General features: G+C 58.9%; 2 protein-coding genes across 4 annotated transcripts in view; both read right to left on the bottom strand.

Moving 5' to 3' along the window:
- The window catches only part of SNRPB (small nuclear ribonucleoprotein polypeptides B and B1), a 393,907-nt gene extending 389,709 nt beyond the window's left edge, over positions 1-4,198 (bottom strand). Inside the window, exon 1 of the mRNA XM_077929502.1 lies at positions 4,193-4,198. The gene's annotated coding sequence lies outside the window, so the exon portion shown is untranslated. The remainder of the gene's footprint in view (positions 1-4,192) is intronic.
- Positions 1-14,647, bottom strand: part of SLC12A5 (solute carrier family 12 member 5) — a 105,491-nt gene that overhangs the window by 60,874 nt on the left and 29,970 nt on the right. Inside the window, exon 1 of one of the 3 annotated variants that reach the window (XM_028735716.2) lies at positions 12,161-12,581. The exons of the other annotated variants lie outside the window; for them this stretch is intronic. Within the exon in view, the coding sequence (XP_028591549.2) occupies positions 12,161-12,212 (52 nt within the window). The 5' untranslated portion in view covers positions 12,213-12,581. Of the gene's footprint in view, positions 1-12,160; positions 12,582-14,647 lie in introns of those variants that run through there. 3 annotated transcript variants of the gene reach the window in all.

Below are 14,647 nucleotides of genomic sequence, written 5' to 3'. Positions count from 1 at the left end.
CCACTCCAGTATCCCTGCCCAGAAAACTCCATGGACAAAGACAACAGGCTTCTCCTTTGGACCTCCCTCTTTTCATCGGAGAAATGTTGGAGGGTATGCAATCTCTGGTCCTGTTAACTTGCCAGCTCCTCTTCTGGAAACAAAGTGCACAGCTGGCTTAAGTGCTCCTTAGAATCACAAAACAGAATCACAGAATTGTGGAGCTGGGACCCCCAAGGTCCTCTATTCCAACCCCCAGCAGCGCAGGAATGCAGCCTGCTGCCTCCTCCATGGGGCAGCCCTCCAGATATTGGAAGAAGGTTCCCCTATCTCCTCTCAGCCTCCTCTTCTCCAGGCTACACTTCTCCACCTCCTTCAACCGTTCCTCACAAGGCTTGGTTTCCAGCCCCTTCATCATCTTGGTCTCCCTTTTCTGCTCACACTAACTACATTAAAAAAAACAAAAAAACAACTCAACTGTTTTGGTGCACATGAATTGGTTTAAATCCCCAAAAATGCACATATTGCAAACCCGCAGCGAAGCTGCCATTTGAGGCTTCTGAAGGAAGCTCCTCTTAACTTACATTTTCAAAAGGTCTGCTGGATTGAGATGGAGGTCAGGGAGGAGCGTGACCCTAAAAGCGCCTGCTCCGTCTCTTGTGGCACCGGGGGGGGGGTGGCCCTGCCCTGCCCTGACATCTCCTCAGCCTGCCTGGTGGGGGTGGCCCCTTTAAGACACCTAAATCCCTGAGCGTTTGGCTTATTCGCCCCCACTGATTAATCAGGGGCACATTTAATCTGCAATTAGAGCATTAGTTGGCCAATCATACTGATAAACTGATTAAAGCGCTCAGCCTCGTAAATGGATTTGCCTTCTTCTGCGGGCAGCTGTGCTGTGGGGCGGGCTGTCCCTTCCCTTCTCTGGACAACCCCCCCCCCTGAACTTGCTGCCTTTTCCTGCTGAAAGGAATGGGGGCGTCTGACTCGGGGTGGGGGGGTCAGATAAGAGCCCCTTCCCCAGCGAGGAAGAATGCTTGGGGAGGCCGGACGCAGGGGCTGCGTGGCGGGGGGAGGCTTTTGCAGACCCCCACCCAGCCCGTCCCTCGCGTCTCCATGCGGCCACGCAGGCCACAGTCATCCCCATCACTAGGTCGGTTTCCATGGCAACCCAGAAGAGGAGCCTGGGCTCCCAAGGCTCTTATGTAACAATAAAGCTGGTCAGGCCCCTGGGACGTACCGCTGCCTCCCTCCGAGGGGCGAGGGGCAGGAAGAGGGGGCTGGGGACCCCCTCACCCTCCCTCCTCCCACGTCCGGGTGCCCAAAGGCCAGAGGGAGGAGGAGCAGCTCCTTCCCCCCCCCCATCAGGCAAATCTCTTGGCTCAATCTGAATCACAGCACTGCAATCGGCAAGGCGGCTGTGTTGGCTATGCATCACTGCTCTGCCTCAGCTGCTCACAGTTGGTCTGCGGTCGCTACAGTCCTGGGGGGCAAAGGGCAGGCGGCTGCTGACCTCCCTTAAGCCAGCGGGAGGAAGGACACTCAGGGACAGACAGGCAGACAAGCCCCCCCACCCTCGTGTCAAGGCAGCCCAGAAGCTAAAGCTGGACTGTCTCCGCTGGGAAAGCTGGACCATAATCCTAAAAGCGGGGAGGATTTCATTTGCTCTCTGCACACGCTCAGAGTTGCTTGGCACCGCAAACAGGTGGCTCCAGGCACAAACGAAGCTCTGGATAGGAACTGTGAGGTCTGGGGTTTGCAATGGGCTTTGCGGTGTTTAAAGCATTTTGCATTCGTTATTTCAGGAGCACCGGTTAATAGAATCATTTTTAAAAATTGAAATAAATAAGCATACCACCCTATACCCGTAGATCTCAGGGCAGGCCACAACATAAAATTACAATAGAAACACAAAATATGTAATAAAAATAGGAATGAAAACAAACCCACGACCCCCCCCCCCCCACACTACATTTAAAAGGGCCTGAGATGTCAATCAGCTAAAGGTCTGGTTGAAGAGGAACGTTTTCCCCCGGCGCCTAAAGATAAATCTATCACAATAAATCTATCACAGAAGTCTGTCAATGGCTCTGCTCTGCCTCCACTGTCAGCGATGCTTCTGAACACCAGTTGCCTGTGCTTGGACTCTGCTTGGGGTTTCCACTGGGACGCCTGGTTGGCCACTGTGAGAATAAGAGGAATAAGAGGAGACAGGGGAGCCATCTTCACTTTTCTAAAGGGAAGCCACATGGAAGGAGGAGGAAGCCTGTTTTGTGCTGCTCTGGAGGGCAGGACCCAAAGAAACAGACTGAAGTTGTGAAAAAGAAGATGGTGACGGAACCCTAGCAAGGACTTTCCAACAGCAAGAGCCATTTGACAGTGGAAGGGACTCCCGTGGAAGGTCATGGTCTCTCCTTCCTTGGAGGATTTTAAGCAGAAGTTGGGTGGCCATCCATCATGAATGCTTGAGCTGAGATTCCTGCATTGCAGGGGGTTGGTCTAGATGTCCCCCAGGGACCTCCCCCCAACTCTCCAATTCTAGGATTCTATGACTAGATTGGCCACTGCACTCTTGTGTTAGGAAATGTTTATAGCAATAGCCTATCACCCCAAACAGTGTTCTGGAAGCTACCAGCATGAGTTTGACCAAACTGAGGGAGGCAGTGGAAGACAGGAGGGCCTGGCGTGCTCTGGTCCAGGGGGCCACGAAGAGGCGGACGCGACTAAACAACAAATCACCCCAAAAGCAGCAGCAGAGGAGGCCTCACACCCCGAAATCACAGGCTGCAGCAGTTCTAGGGTCAGAGGAGCTCTTCAGGAGCTCCTCCTCCTTACTCCAACACCACCAACATCTCCCGTTTTGCTAGTTTGACTGTCATCTGTTCCATTTCTTTAAAGGGCACTAATCTGGGACAATCTAGTGACTTGAGTGCCTTTTTGAGATCATTTTGGTGGAGGCCAGATGGCCTTGGATGTTCCCTGGATGAAGAGGTGTCTGCTGGGTTATTTATTGGTGCTATAGCCCATCTCAGAGAAACAGAATAGCTTCGCTCAATTAAAAGCTTGGAATCTCACCACTTTCTGGCAACTCAGCTCTGAAACTCAAAGCCCAGCCATGGAAGCTGCATTCGCCCCTGCCTATTGGGGGACAGGGTGGGTTTGGGGTGGGGAGAAGGAGGGGAAGGTGTCCATGTGGTCACAGCAAGATCAAAGGAAGTGCCTCAACAAATCATGCACTGAAGGGGGTTGGACTAGATGACCCTTGGTGTCCCTCCCACTTCTACAGTTCTCTGATTCTAAGAGCACAGCCAACCAGCATGCCATGCCAATGTTCCCCCAGCTCAGCCTCTAGCTCACGGTTAATCTGTGGAACTCCCTCCCACAGGAGACAATGGTAGCCACCACCTTGGATGGCTTCAGAAGAGTATTGGAGAAATTCATGGGGGACCAGAGGGCTCTCTGTGGCGCCTTGTTGGCCCTGCAATGCTTCTGAATGCCAGCAGCTGGAAACCACAGGAGGAGAGAGCTGCTCTCGTGCCCAGGGCCTGCTTGTGGGTTTCCAATAAGGGGCATCTGGTTCGCCTCCCTGAGAACAGGGTGCCGGGCTGGATGGACCATTGACTGATCCAACAGGTTCTTCTGATGTTCTTACATTCTTAGTCAAACAAGGGGGTCTCACCCCAGTGGGGCTCACACACCTGCAGGACCCTTACTGGCTCCAGAGCCATAAAACCAGCAGTCCCTGTGCCCTGAGGAGACCCCCCCACACACACACACCTGGAAATGCAGGTGAGTTCACCTGAATGGAAGCAAGTGACCCATTAGCAGATGTTGCCCCCACGGTGATGTGAAGTCCACCCAAGTTCTACAAGAGTAATCCAAAGGTGCAAGCATTCAGCTGACTGAACACAAGAGACCCTCAGGGAGCATCTACTCCAGTCTGCCCCAACCCGGCACCCAGCAGGGGGCTGGACTAGATGACTCTTGGAACCCCATCCAACCTCTATGGTTCTATGATTTGGGATTCTGTGAAATGTGAAAAATAAAACCCCCCCAAACTGCTTGCCCTAGAGTGGGATTCCTTCTAGGCAAGGTGTTCCTAGGATCCCTTCCTGTCTTTTCCTTGAAAACCTCCACGCAGGGAGAATGCACAAATTGCTGCAGGCAGCTTGTTCCGGCCATGAGCCGGCCTGCTCTTCCGAACATCGACCCGAAATCTGCCTTCCTGGGGTTCAAACCGCTGCTTCCCATCCTGTCCTCAGTGGGGAGGAGTGAACCTGCTTTGGAGGACACCAGTCAAGCATGAGGGGAAAGGGGTCGATGCCACCCCCCGGCGGAGGCAGAAGATTGGGGGGGGGGTGCAGGATGCCTGAGGCCCCACCTGCACTAGGCGCTCAAAGCAGCAGCATCATAAAAAGGCCACGGCTTCCCTCAAAGAATCCTGGGAGTTGTAGTTTGTCAAGGGTGCAGAAAGCTGTGAGGCGGCCCCTATCTCCCTCTGCCCGCCTCACAGAGCTACAATTCCCAGAGTGGCCTCATGACCAGTCCCTCTTCACAGGGAGGGAAACTGGCTGTTTAAAAGTGGCACGTGGCGACATCAGTTCCGTAATCCTAAAGGGAACCCACAGCTCAATGGGATCAGGCTCAGCTATGGCCTCTGGGCCTTGGGCTCCCCTCCTCTTGCCACGGCTGATGAAGGCTGCCTGCTCTCCCTCCACGGGAAAAGGAAACCAAGCTCTGTCTCTGCCCAGGGACCCCCCCCCCTGCCCCACTCTGCTACTCAGAAGCGTCCAGCTCCTCCTTCTCCAGGCCGGCTAGTGAGGGAGGTGCCCCTGGAAGGGCTGAGGCACCCCTCAGGCTGCCCACACAGCCGCCTGGAAAGTGTGCCCAAGGCCTCGCCTTGGCAGCCAGGAAGGGTCCAGGCACGCAAGGTCCAGGAGCTGAGATCATTCTAAACAATCTTACGCATAACAGGGAAATGTGCAGACATCTTAAGAGGATTGCTGGCTGTCACAGTGCCTTGCACTCTAAAAAGCACTTGCCTTGTCCCTGTTGGGCACGGATTCTGGCTCCCTTTGGCTCTGCATTCCTGGTGACTCTTTTTCACCGTCCTGTGGAGTGTGGGTTAGGCAGCTCCTTCAATTGGGGGCCGGGGTGTTCAAGGAGACAATAACACCTTCCCCACCTTGGCAATCGAGAAACTCGGTGCCCTTTCGAAACAGAGGATGGGATTCTCAAGGCTGCGTGCGAGCTGCTAAATTGGGTGCAAGGGAGCAGATTCCTTCCCCCTGTTCCTGAGCGTCACACACACACACACACACACACACACACACACACACACACACACCCTGTTCCCAAACTGTCTTTCTGAAGGCCCTCCCCCACACTTGTCATCTCTGCTCTGGGAGAGACAGGCAGCACTGCAACTCTGCCTGAAATGGATTCAGAGCCCAGAAAAGCGCAAGCTGCGCTAGCAGCACAGGAACATCAGAGCAGCCTTTGGGACGGAGCCCGAGGGGCCCCTCCAGTGCGGCAGCCTGGTCTCCCGGTAGCCAAGCGGATGACCCAAGCACAAGAGCAGCTCTCCCTCCTGCGGTTTCCAGCCAGTGGCGTTCAGAAGCGTCGCTGCTTCCAAGTGTGCAGGCAGAGCACAGCCACTGTGGCCGGGAGCCATCGACAGCCCTCTCCTCCTCCTCCGGGGATTTGTCTGTTCCGGTTCCTTGGCTGAATCACCTGCTGCATGGAGGGGCTTGGAGCCCAGGCTCCATGGAGTGGGTCTCCCTGGGGTTGCTTGGGCAGCTGAATGGACCCTGCTCACCACCTCTGCCCCCAGGTGCGTGCCCACACATGCCCTGGGCGCCTTCACATTCCCCCTGCCACACAGTTTGCCCATGGCCACGGGTGCCTGGAGGGGCCCTGCTTTCTCCCCAGGTGGGGGTTTCCAGCACACTGGGCCCCCCCCCCAGCCCTTGTCCACACATAAACGCCGCATAGCTGTGGAGCAGGGCTATGGAGGAGGAGACAAGTCTGGCCTCCTCTCCACGGAGCATTGATCTTCCCATAAAGGGAGTTTGGGGCATGAAGGGGGCATAGAGTGGGATGTGGGGCCTCTGGGTCAGGCTCCGGGAGCCCCCAATGCATTTCTGGGCCGTAAGGAGTTAAGCGCCGTTCGCAGTGGGGTCCTGAGTGATGGATGGCTTCTGGCTCCGTCCGGAGAGCGTTTTGCCGCAGAGGGGCTGACGCTTTCTCCAACATCCCAGCACCGCACACTGCTTGTGATCTGCAGGGATGGCGATGCGGGGGGGGGGGGGAGAGCCCATTGGAGGGGAGCAGAAAGGCCCCTTTTCTGGGAGGGCTGGGCTGGGGGGCAGAGTAAGGAGCCTAGCAATGGGGCACGGGGTAGGGGGTGACACGCAGGTTTGGGCTTCAGCAGGCTCAGTCTTCTCCCCAAGTGGGGCCCTTGGGTCCTACTCCTGGGTAGCCAGACACTTTCTCTCCCCCCCTGGGGTGAGATCTTCCAGTCCAGTGGTCTAGAGGGCAAGGGGGGGGGGCGTTGGAGCAAGTGAGCAGCCTCTGCAGCCTCCGAAAAACACAAACATTTCTCCCAAAGGCTGGGGTTGTGGGGCCTGTGGATTTGGGCTGCCTGGGACCCTGGAGTGATGCACATGGGATCCTTACAGGGCTGCACCCCACATTCTGCCATGGGGGGTCAGAGGTGGCTCAGAGCAAGGGCTGCGTGTGATGGGGAAGGAAGGGGTCCAGGCGGAGGGCCCCCCAAGGGGTAGGAGTGTTTCCGGAGGGGAAAGCGTTTCACCCAGGTGACTGTGGCGAGGCCACAGCACAGCCAGCCCTCCTCCTCCTCCTCCTCCTCCTCAGCAAGCAAGCAAGCGCGCCGTCTCTTTGATTCATGCTCAGCGCTGCCTGCCTCCCTCCCACCCTCCCCAGGGATCACTCAACATGAACCGGCCTTTTAATTTTCTGCGGTGGCTGGCAAGGCTGGCGGCTGGATCGCTGGCAGGGAAACAACAGCCCCAGTGCGAAGATCAGATAATCCTCAAGCCAAGGCAGGGAGGGAGGAGGGAGGGAGGAAGTGGCACAGGGAGGCAGCAACAAGAGGCTTCTGCTCACTCCCCCCCCCCCTCCGAAATGGTCTGGTCTCCCAAATCTTTTTGGCAGGGGTGCGTTCAATGAAGCATACAGGCCCGGCCGCACCATTAGGCAAAGTGAGGCAGCAGCCTCAGGTGGCCTCGGATAAGAGGCAGGCAGCAGTAGCAGCAATTGGGGAGCCGAACCGCCTGTCACCCATTCAGCCCGCCTGCTGCCCCCGGTGCTGCCCTATCACCAGAATGGAAAGGGGAGCCCACTCCCAGCCTGGCTGACTTCCGTCCTTGGAAGGGAGGCCATCGTCTCCTTGGCCTCAGGTGGCAAAATGCCTTGGAGGGGCAAGCGAGAGGTGGGAGGTGCAGGTGCTCCCAGCTTGGCCAACAGGAGACTTTCCACACATAAAACAGGATTGGAAAAGATGACAGAGGAGGAGAGGGCCATCAGTGGACACTAGCCAGGATGGGTCTGCTCTGCTTCCGCAGGTGGAGGCAGGAATTGCAGGGGAGAGCTGCTTGTGGGTTCCCATGGGCCCCTGGTCGGCCCCTGCGAGAACAGGAGGCTGGACTAGAGGGGCCCCCACTGGCCTGACCCTTCAGGTTCTTCTGGCGTCCTTATGTTGTTGTTGTTCTTCTTCTTGTTTATTATAATTTCTTGAATTTGTTAGTCCCTTTATTTTGCCCAGAGGAACTTCAAAGCAGCACATGCAAAAGCCCAGCAGGTCACAACTGGGTGGTCAAGCAGCAGCAGCAGCACCTAAAGTTAAGGTGAACCCCACTTTTAATTGCCCCTGTTCATTGGACTGTCATCCGGGGGGCAGGGGGGGCCCTTCACGGTGTTGGATTTCAATACCAATGAAATGCGCAGCATGCTCTGGCCACCCTCCCCAACTCCTGGTTCAGCCAGTCTAGATGGGGGAGGGTGATTGGCCGAAGCCCCAGCAAGGAGACTGGAACACGTGGTCCCATCAGGCAAAGCCTGGATGCATCCTGGTGGCATCACCCATTAGATTTTGTGCCAGCAGATGGGGAAAAGGCCCACAAAAGCCCTCTGTCAGAAATTCCCCCTCCTCCTCTGGTCAGCCAAAGGACTTTCACTTTCCCCACACTGACCACCTTCTCAGGTCGCCCTTGCCTCCCTTCTGTGACTCGGAAGAGAAGCAAAAGGGAGGCTTCTGGGGACAGGGGCTGCAGGAGGACCCAGCCACACTCGTTGCTTCCTGCCAGCAGCCAGCAAAGTCCTCAGCAGGGTCCTCATTCCACGCTGCTGCTACTGCTGCAGACCTCCCCCCCCCATGCCCCCCCTGCTCCCTGCCAGGCCCCATGGCAGCTTCCTCCTCCCCACCTGCGCAAGGAGTGGGACATCCTGCCTTTCACTCCATCTCTCATTCCCTCATGCACTTTGCAAAATGCTGCTGCTGCTCAGAAGCATGCATCCATCTTAGAACTGGAAGGGACCCCCGGGGGTCATCTAGTCCAACCCCCTGCAATGCAGGAATCAGAGCTGGAGAATCCCTGGTGAACAACCACCCACCTTAAAAGCCTCCAATGAAGGGGAGTCCACCATCTTCCTGAGTCATCTGTTCCAGAGTTGGAAGGCTCTTAACATCAGAAACATTATTCCTAGAATTTAGGCCCTGGGGAAAGGCTTCGCCTCCCACTTCCAAGAGCCAGCTAAGCTGGGCTTGGAATTGCAGACCCCACCCATTGGGGGCACAGTCCACCTCCTGGGACGTGTAGCAAGGCACCCAGTTGAGGCTTGCCTGCTGGTGAGGGATGGCCCCAAGTGGCGAATCCCTGGCAGTGTTGGCCCTCAGCCCAGAACTCCCCATGAGACCATGTGGTGGATACTGGGGGGACTGGTCTGGGGGCTCCTGCTGGATGGACTGGGCTCTTAACTGCAACTGACCTGCGTGCCCCCCCCCCAAGGAACAGGAGGCTCAGCACAAGAAGGCAGCTGCTGAGGAAGATGGAGGGGGGGGTGATGAACTACTTCGCAAAGTGCGTAGGGGGGCCTGCCTGGCTGTGGCTTTCTGGTGGCCCTTTTAATTCATTGGTTCATTCTGAAAATCTGCTCACCGCATCCTTTCAGAACCCCTGAGGAGATGCACAATGTTGGAGGGATGTGAAGAGCAGAGCTCTGGCTCCGACTGCAAGCTCCACATCAGTCATCTGTCGCCCACGAGTGTTTTAGCTGAGCGCTGCCTCAGTACCACCACCCCTCCCAAAAAACCCCACTGCCTCTGCTGCCCAAGGAGGCCTTTCTGCTTTGTCCACTTGCCCCACCAGCTGACCAAAGGCTCCTTGGAAGTTCTCTGCTCCCTCTGTCTACAGCAGGCCTGGCTCCCTGGGGCCCCTGTCCTCTTCAAGGGGTGCCTCTTGACCAAGAGCAGAAGGAGACCCTCAAGGCCCCCTTTGCAGAGAAGCCCTCTCACCAAGCCACACCTCCACCTGAAGCTCAGCAAGCCGTTTGGCGCAACACGCCCTCCCCCCCGTGGCCCCAGACCCACTTCCCACTGACCCCTCCCTGCAGGAGTGGACGAGGTGATGCCATGGGCTAAAGGCTCACAGAGGAGTTTTCCCACCCGTCCCCCCCCAAATTCTCAAGAAGGAGGCGCCCCTCAATAGCAGCAGCCTATATAGTGATTGCACTTCAGGGTGTCCAGCGTGGCTCTCTCACTTCCTCTCTGCTGGGATCCTGACAAGAGCCTCGTAAGGCTGATTATTACTGCTCTCTCCATAGTTTAGACTCATCCCTTACTTCTCTTGCCTTTTCCACTGTAGCTACATCTCAAAGTGCTGAGGATACTTTTGCCACCTGCATATCTGGGACCCCCTGACCCCTACAGGGGGAGGGGCAGACCTTTGCAAGAAGAAGGGAAGCAACTGTGTTGTGGGATCCAAGAGATGCGCCCCAAGCTCCACTGCAAAGCTGGGGTCACAGTTTATGAAGTGCACACTGCTTCAGCAATGCTCCTACAAACACACAAGCCCACACCCTGTAAGCCGGCTCTGGGTATCCATGATCTTTGCTAGGCCTTTTGTTACTGGGTTCAGAGTTCAAATCTTGACAGGATTCCCACTGGCCTGCACTGCAAACAGCAACTGTGGGCCCAACTTCTCTGGTTCCCCTCCTCCACCTCGCACAAGGGAGCTGTCATGCACAGGGCTTCCAACTTGCCGACAGCTGACAGCCGCTAGGCGCCTTCTGGGAAAGTCATTACACTTTGCCATTTAGACCGCGCTGGGTCAAGCGCTGGAGCACAGAGCTGGGATCAGCCCCGGGTGTCACTATGGAAAGGGTCCTGCAGTGAGCCCTTCGTTGGCACACAGCGGCTGGAGGCCAGCCCATACGTGGGGCAGGCCCCTTGTGCAGCCTCCTCCAAGCAAGCGCCCGCTTGGCCAAGAGTGGCAACGCCGGCCTGGCTCTGAGATGTGGCCAAAACAGGGCCTCTCAGGGTGGCTGTGCCAGCCTCTCAGAGCTGCCCTTGAAATGGGAGGCCTGCACACCAGCAGCGGCCTGGAGCCACGGCCGGCCCAAATGAACACTGACAGGCAAAGAGGCGTCTGCGTTTTAACCTTCCCCCTCCCTGACACACAGACATGCCACGCAGCAGCAGCTGCCAGGCTCCTGCAGCAGTCTCTGCCCCCTAACCCCTGCTGCAGCCAGCCCTACACTGCAGTCAGCACCTTCCACTCCTTGAGGGATGGGGGGCGGGTTGCGGAGCAGAGTGGGAGGGGGGCAGAGGGAGGCAGTGCCCAGAACCTGATTGCAAGGAGGAAAGTGGGACAGAGGGATGGAGGCTCCCCCCCCCACCCCGCCAGTCAGCTGGTATCTGCTTTGGCTTATGCCATCCTGGCACACTCCCATGCAGATACCTGCAGACCATAACTCCGCACTGTGCCCAAGCTCTGCCAATGGGCAGGAAGCTGCGTCTTCATCTCACTCTCAGCCTCACCAGCTTCCTGGTTTGCCAGCAACAACAAAAAAACAACAACCCCAAAGACCCCACCTGAAGACTCGGGGCGCCCTGGGATCCGCATGAGGCCACTGCCCGTGCCAGAGCCAGAGGATGGGCACAGGGGGTCGTGGGAGGAGGGGTGCGCAGCAGGGGGGCTCTGCTTCCAAAGTGGCGCGTCTGTGCTGGCGCTGCATTGAGCCTGCAGTACAGGAGCCGTCCCCAAAGCGGCAGGCAGGGAATAAACAGCCCCCACCCGCGAACAGCGCAGCCCCAGCATCCTCGGGGTCTACAGCGGCGCAGGCTCCTGGCAGGCAGAACCAAGGGCCCCCCCTCGGCTCAGGCCTGCCAAGTGGGGGCGCTGCTCCCCTCTCCCTCCTTCCCCCACAGTCCCGTCCCTTGCGCAAGAGCGAGTCCCGCGCAGCCCGCAGGGAAACTTCAGCACCGCGGGCAGAGGCGGGCAGGCGGGACGGGGGGTGGGGGAGGCGGCGGGACACTTTGCCGAGGGTCTCCTCCTGGCGCCCGGCCCCGGGGGGGAGCTCGTTCGCTGGGGCTCGGGCCAGGTCCGCCGAGCCGAGCCAAGGGGAGGCTGTCCCGGGGCGCCCAGGCGTTGCATGTGGCCGCGGCATCCTGGGGTGGGGGGTGGGAAAGCTGCCTTCGCAGAGAGACAAGACTTGCACCCCCACGGACCTCCGGCTGCGCCCCGCTGCCTGCTTCCCACCTCACCAAAATGTCTCCCGAGAGAGTTGCCATCCCCCCCCCCAACCCACACGCACACAGGCGGAGGGTTGGCGGAGCGCGGCGCTCGGCCAGGCTGGACGGCGCCCGCATTCCAGCACCCTGGACAGCGGCGGCGGCGGCGCATTCCTGCGCGCAGCTCGGGCTCCGGGCCCGGCGAGAGAGAGAGAGAGCGCGGCGAGAGCGGGCGCTGCGCAGCTGGCGGGGCTCCTCCGCCGAGCAGGAGAGCCGCCGGTACCCGGCGCAGGCAGCGCTCGAGAAGGGGCGCGCGATCCTGCCGGCCGGCCGGCCGGCCCTGCCCCGAAGCGGAATCCCGCCGAGGCGAAGCCTCCGAGGGCTGCCTCCGGGCTTGAGAAGCCAGCCCCCCCCCCCCCCGTGGCCCCTTACCTTGGCTGGCGCCCCCGTCGCCGTCCTCGCAGTCCGTCAGGTTGTTCAGCATGGCGCCCGCCGAGGCTGCCTCGTCCGAGCCTCGCTTGCCTGGGCTCCCCTCGCCTGCCTTGCGCGCCGCTGCAGTGCGGAGCAGAGCCTTCCCCTTCTCCGCTGCCGCTGCCGCCGCCGCTGCCGCTCAGCCCCCTTTCAGTTCATCGTGTATTCAAAAGGCATCTTCTCCGTCAGGCGGGCGAGCGGAGGGGGGGCGGTGGATGAGCTGAGGCGGGGGGGCGCCGAGGTGTAAGCGAGCTGGGAGAGGAGGGGCCAGGAGCGTCCGCCGAACTGCTCGCCACCTCCGAGGGCAGCGCAGATCTGAGTCGGCGGCGGAGGAATTAGGGCATCTCGGGGGCTGGCACTGCGGCTCCCCCCCGCGCAATCCGCCTGCGCGGATGCCGCCTCCTCCTCCTCCTCCTCTTCCTCCGCTCCCACCCCCACCCCCGCATCAGCAACCCAGCACCGGAGATAAGTTTTTTGGGGGAAGGGAGGTGCTGTTTACCCAACTGTTCGCCCCAAACCCCTCAGCCACGCGCCCGTGTCCGCCTTTCCTGAGAGATGGGGCAGCGACAACCCCTGATTCGCAAGGCATTTGGCTCGTGGGAATGCAGGCAAGCAGTTTGAACCGCAGGTCACGGTGCAAAGCGGAAGGGCCTGGAAGTGGAATGGGCTTAAGGGGAGCCACCCACCCACTCACACAGACCTCCCTCCTGCCCCAAATCATTCCTCAGAGGATGAGAAGGTAGAAAGAAGTGTCGCCCGTGCCAAACGTATACTTCGCCCCAGACCAAGCTGATACGGCTAGCCACCCTTGCCTTGGCCCCAGAAGCATCCTCATGGTGGCCAGTCAAGAATGCCCCCCTTCCCGTCACAAAGCCCTGGGCGGTGGTGGGTCACACTGTAAGGAGCCCTCGAGTGGGTTCCGCATAAGCCGCTGGGAAGAAGAGCGGAGGGAGTTGGCTTGTTGGACACACGGCCAGCCAGACACAGACCAGGGCGCCCAGGTCCCTCTGCTCTCTCCTGCCTGGGCCTTGATGGGGACTGAGCCCCAAAGGCGGCACATCATTCATAAGACCATCAGAAAAGCCTGCTGGACCAGGCCAGGGGCCCCTGTAGCCCAGCGCCCTGTTCTCACAGGGACCCAACAGATGCTGGTTGTAGGAAGCCCCCAAGCAGCATCCAAGCCCCGAACCCTCTCCCCTCCTTTGCTTCAGACGTATTGCTGTCTCCAGCTGTCGAGGGCAAGGCAGAGCCAGAGTAGCGAGGAGCCGCCAACAGCCCTCCATTGCTCCCTGAATTTGCCCAGTCCTCTTAAAGTGACTGAAGTTCCAACTATTGGGTATTTTTAACCGCGCTCTTTAACTTGCTGGTGAACGACCCAGAGTTAGGCCTGGGCAGCGAGGGGGCCAAGTTTGCCAATGGCGCTAAATTGTTCAGGATCACAACAACAACAACCAAAAGGGATTGGGAGGAGCTCCAAAAGGACCTCCCCAAACGGAGTGAATGGGCAGTCAACTGGCAAGTGCAATTCCATGCAAACCAGAGTAAAGTGAAGCACGTTGCCGTAAAAAAAAAAACTTCCCCCAGGATCAGTGCCATAGCTGGGGGGCAGTTTTTTTGCCCTGAGTGAAGAGGGGCACCATTGAGGCTCCCAGCCTGTGTGTGCGCGCACAAATGCGTGTGCCAAACTGGGTCTTTTGACTTGGCCCCTGTCCCGGTTTTGCCGCTGTCCGGGGTGCTGGACTAGTTCTGAGCCCCTGCCTTGATCCCCGAGGCTCTTCTCCTCTTAGGAGCCCATGCGGAGCCTACAGGCCAGGCTTGCGGAGATGCCGAAGGGAGAGTTGGGGGTTCGTGTGTGTGTGAACGAGAGGAGGTGGGGCCGAGGCAGGGAGCCGCCTCCCCAGCCAAAGACGCTTCACACCGTGGGCAGCTGGAGTTCATGTGGGTGAGTCCTGGCAGCGGGAGGGGGGGAGGGAGGGAGGAGGGCGCCTGGATCCCAGCACGGATCATGGCAGACGCTGGCACTCATTACTCCTTGACGGCTGTAATTAATTGTTTGCTTCCTCCTGGGCCTTGGCCAGCTGCTCTGCATTCCCGCCCCCTCCTCTCGCCCTGCGGCACGGCCAGGGCTCCCTATTCCCTGGCTCCAGGGGGCTCTGCTGCATCCGTCCAGGGGGCAAAGCGGGCAGGTGCCGGCACTGAGGTCCGCAGACACCCCCGCCACAAGAGGCACCCCCCCCCCTTGGAGCTGCAGAGGGTGGCACCGCAACACCGCTGATTCCATATGCCCGGTGGTTGTTCTCTCTGGGCGTCAGAAAGGGAAGGGAATTCACAATAGGTGAGGGGGCACACGCTGCTGGGCTTGCACAGGCTGCCCTGCCCATGGGCAAGAGTTCAGGCTGCAAGCAGAGCCCTTCAGAAGCTGGCAGTGCCAGCAAAGAATACAAGGCA

This window comes from Podarcis muralis, chromosome 5 (genome assembly GCF_964188315.1).
Source record: "Podarcis muralis chromosome 5, rPodMur119.hap1.1, whole genome shotgun sequence".
Lineage (NCBI taxonomy): Eukaryota > Metazoa > Chordata > Lepidosauria > Squamata > Lacertidae > Podarcis > Podarcis muralis.
Note: the sequence above shows the minus strand (reverse complement) of the source record. Positions and strands in the feature narration are given on the sequence as shown.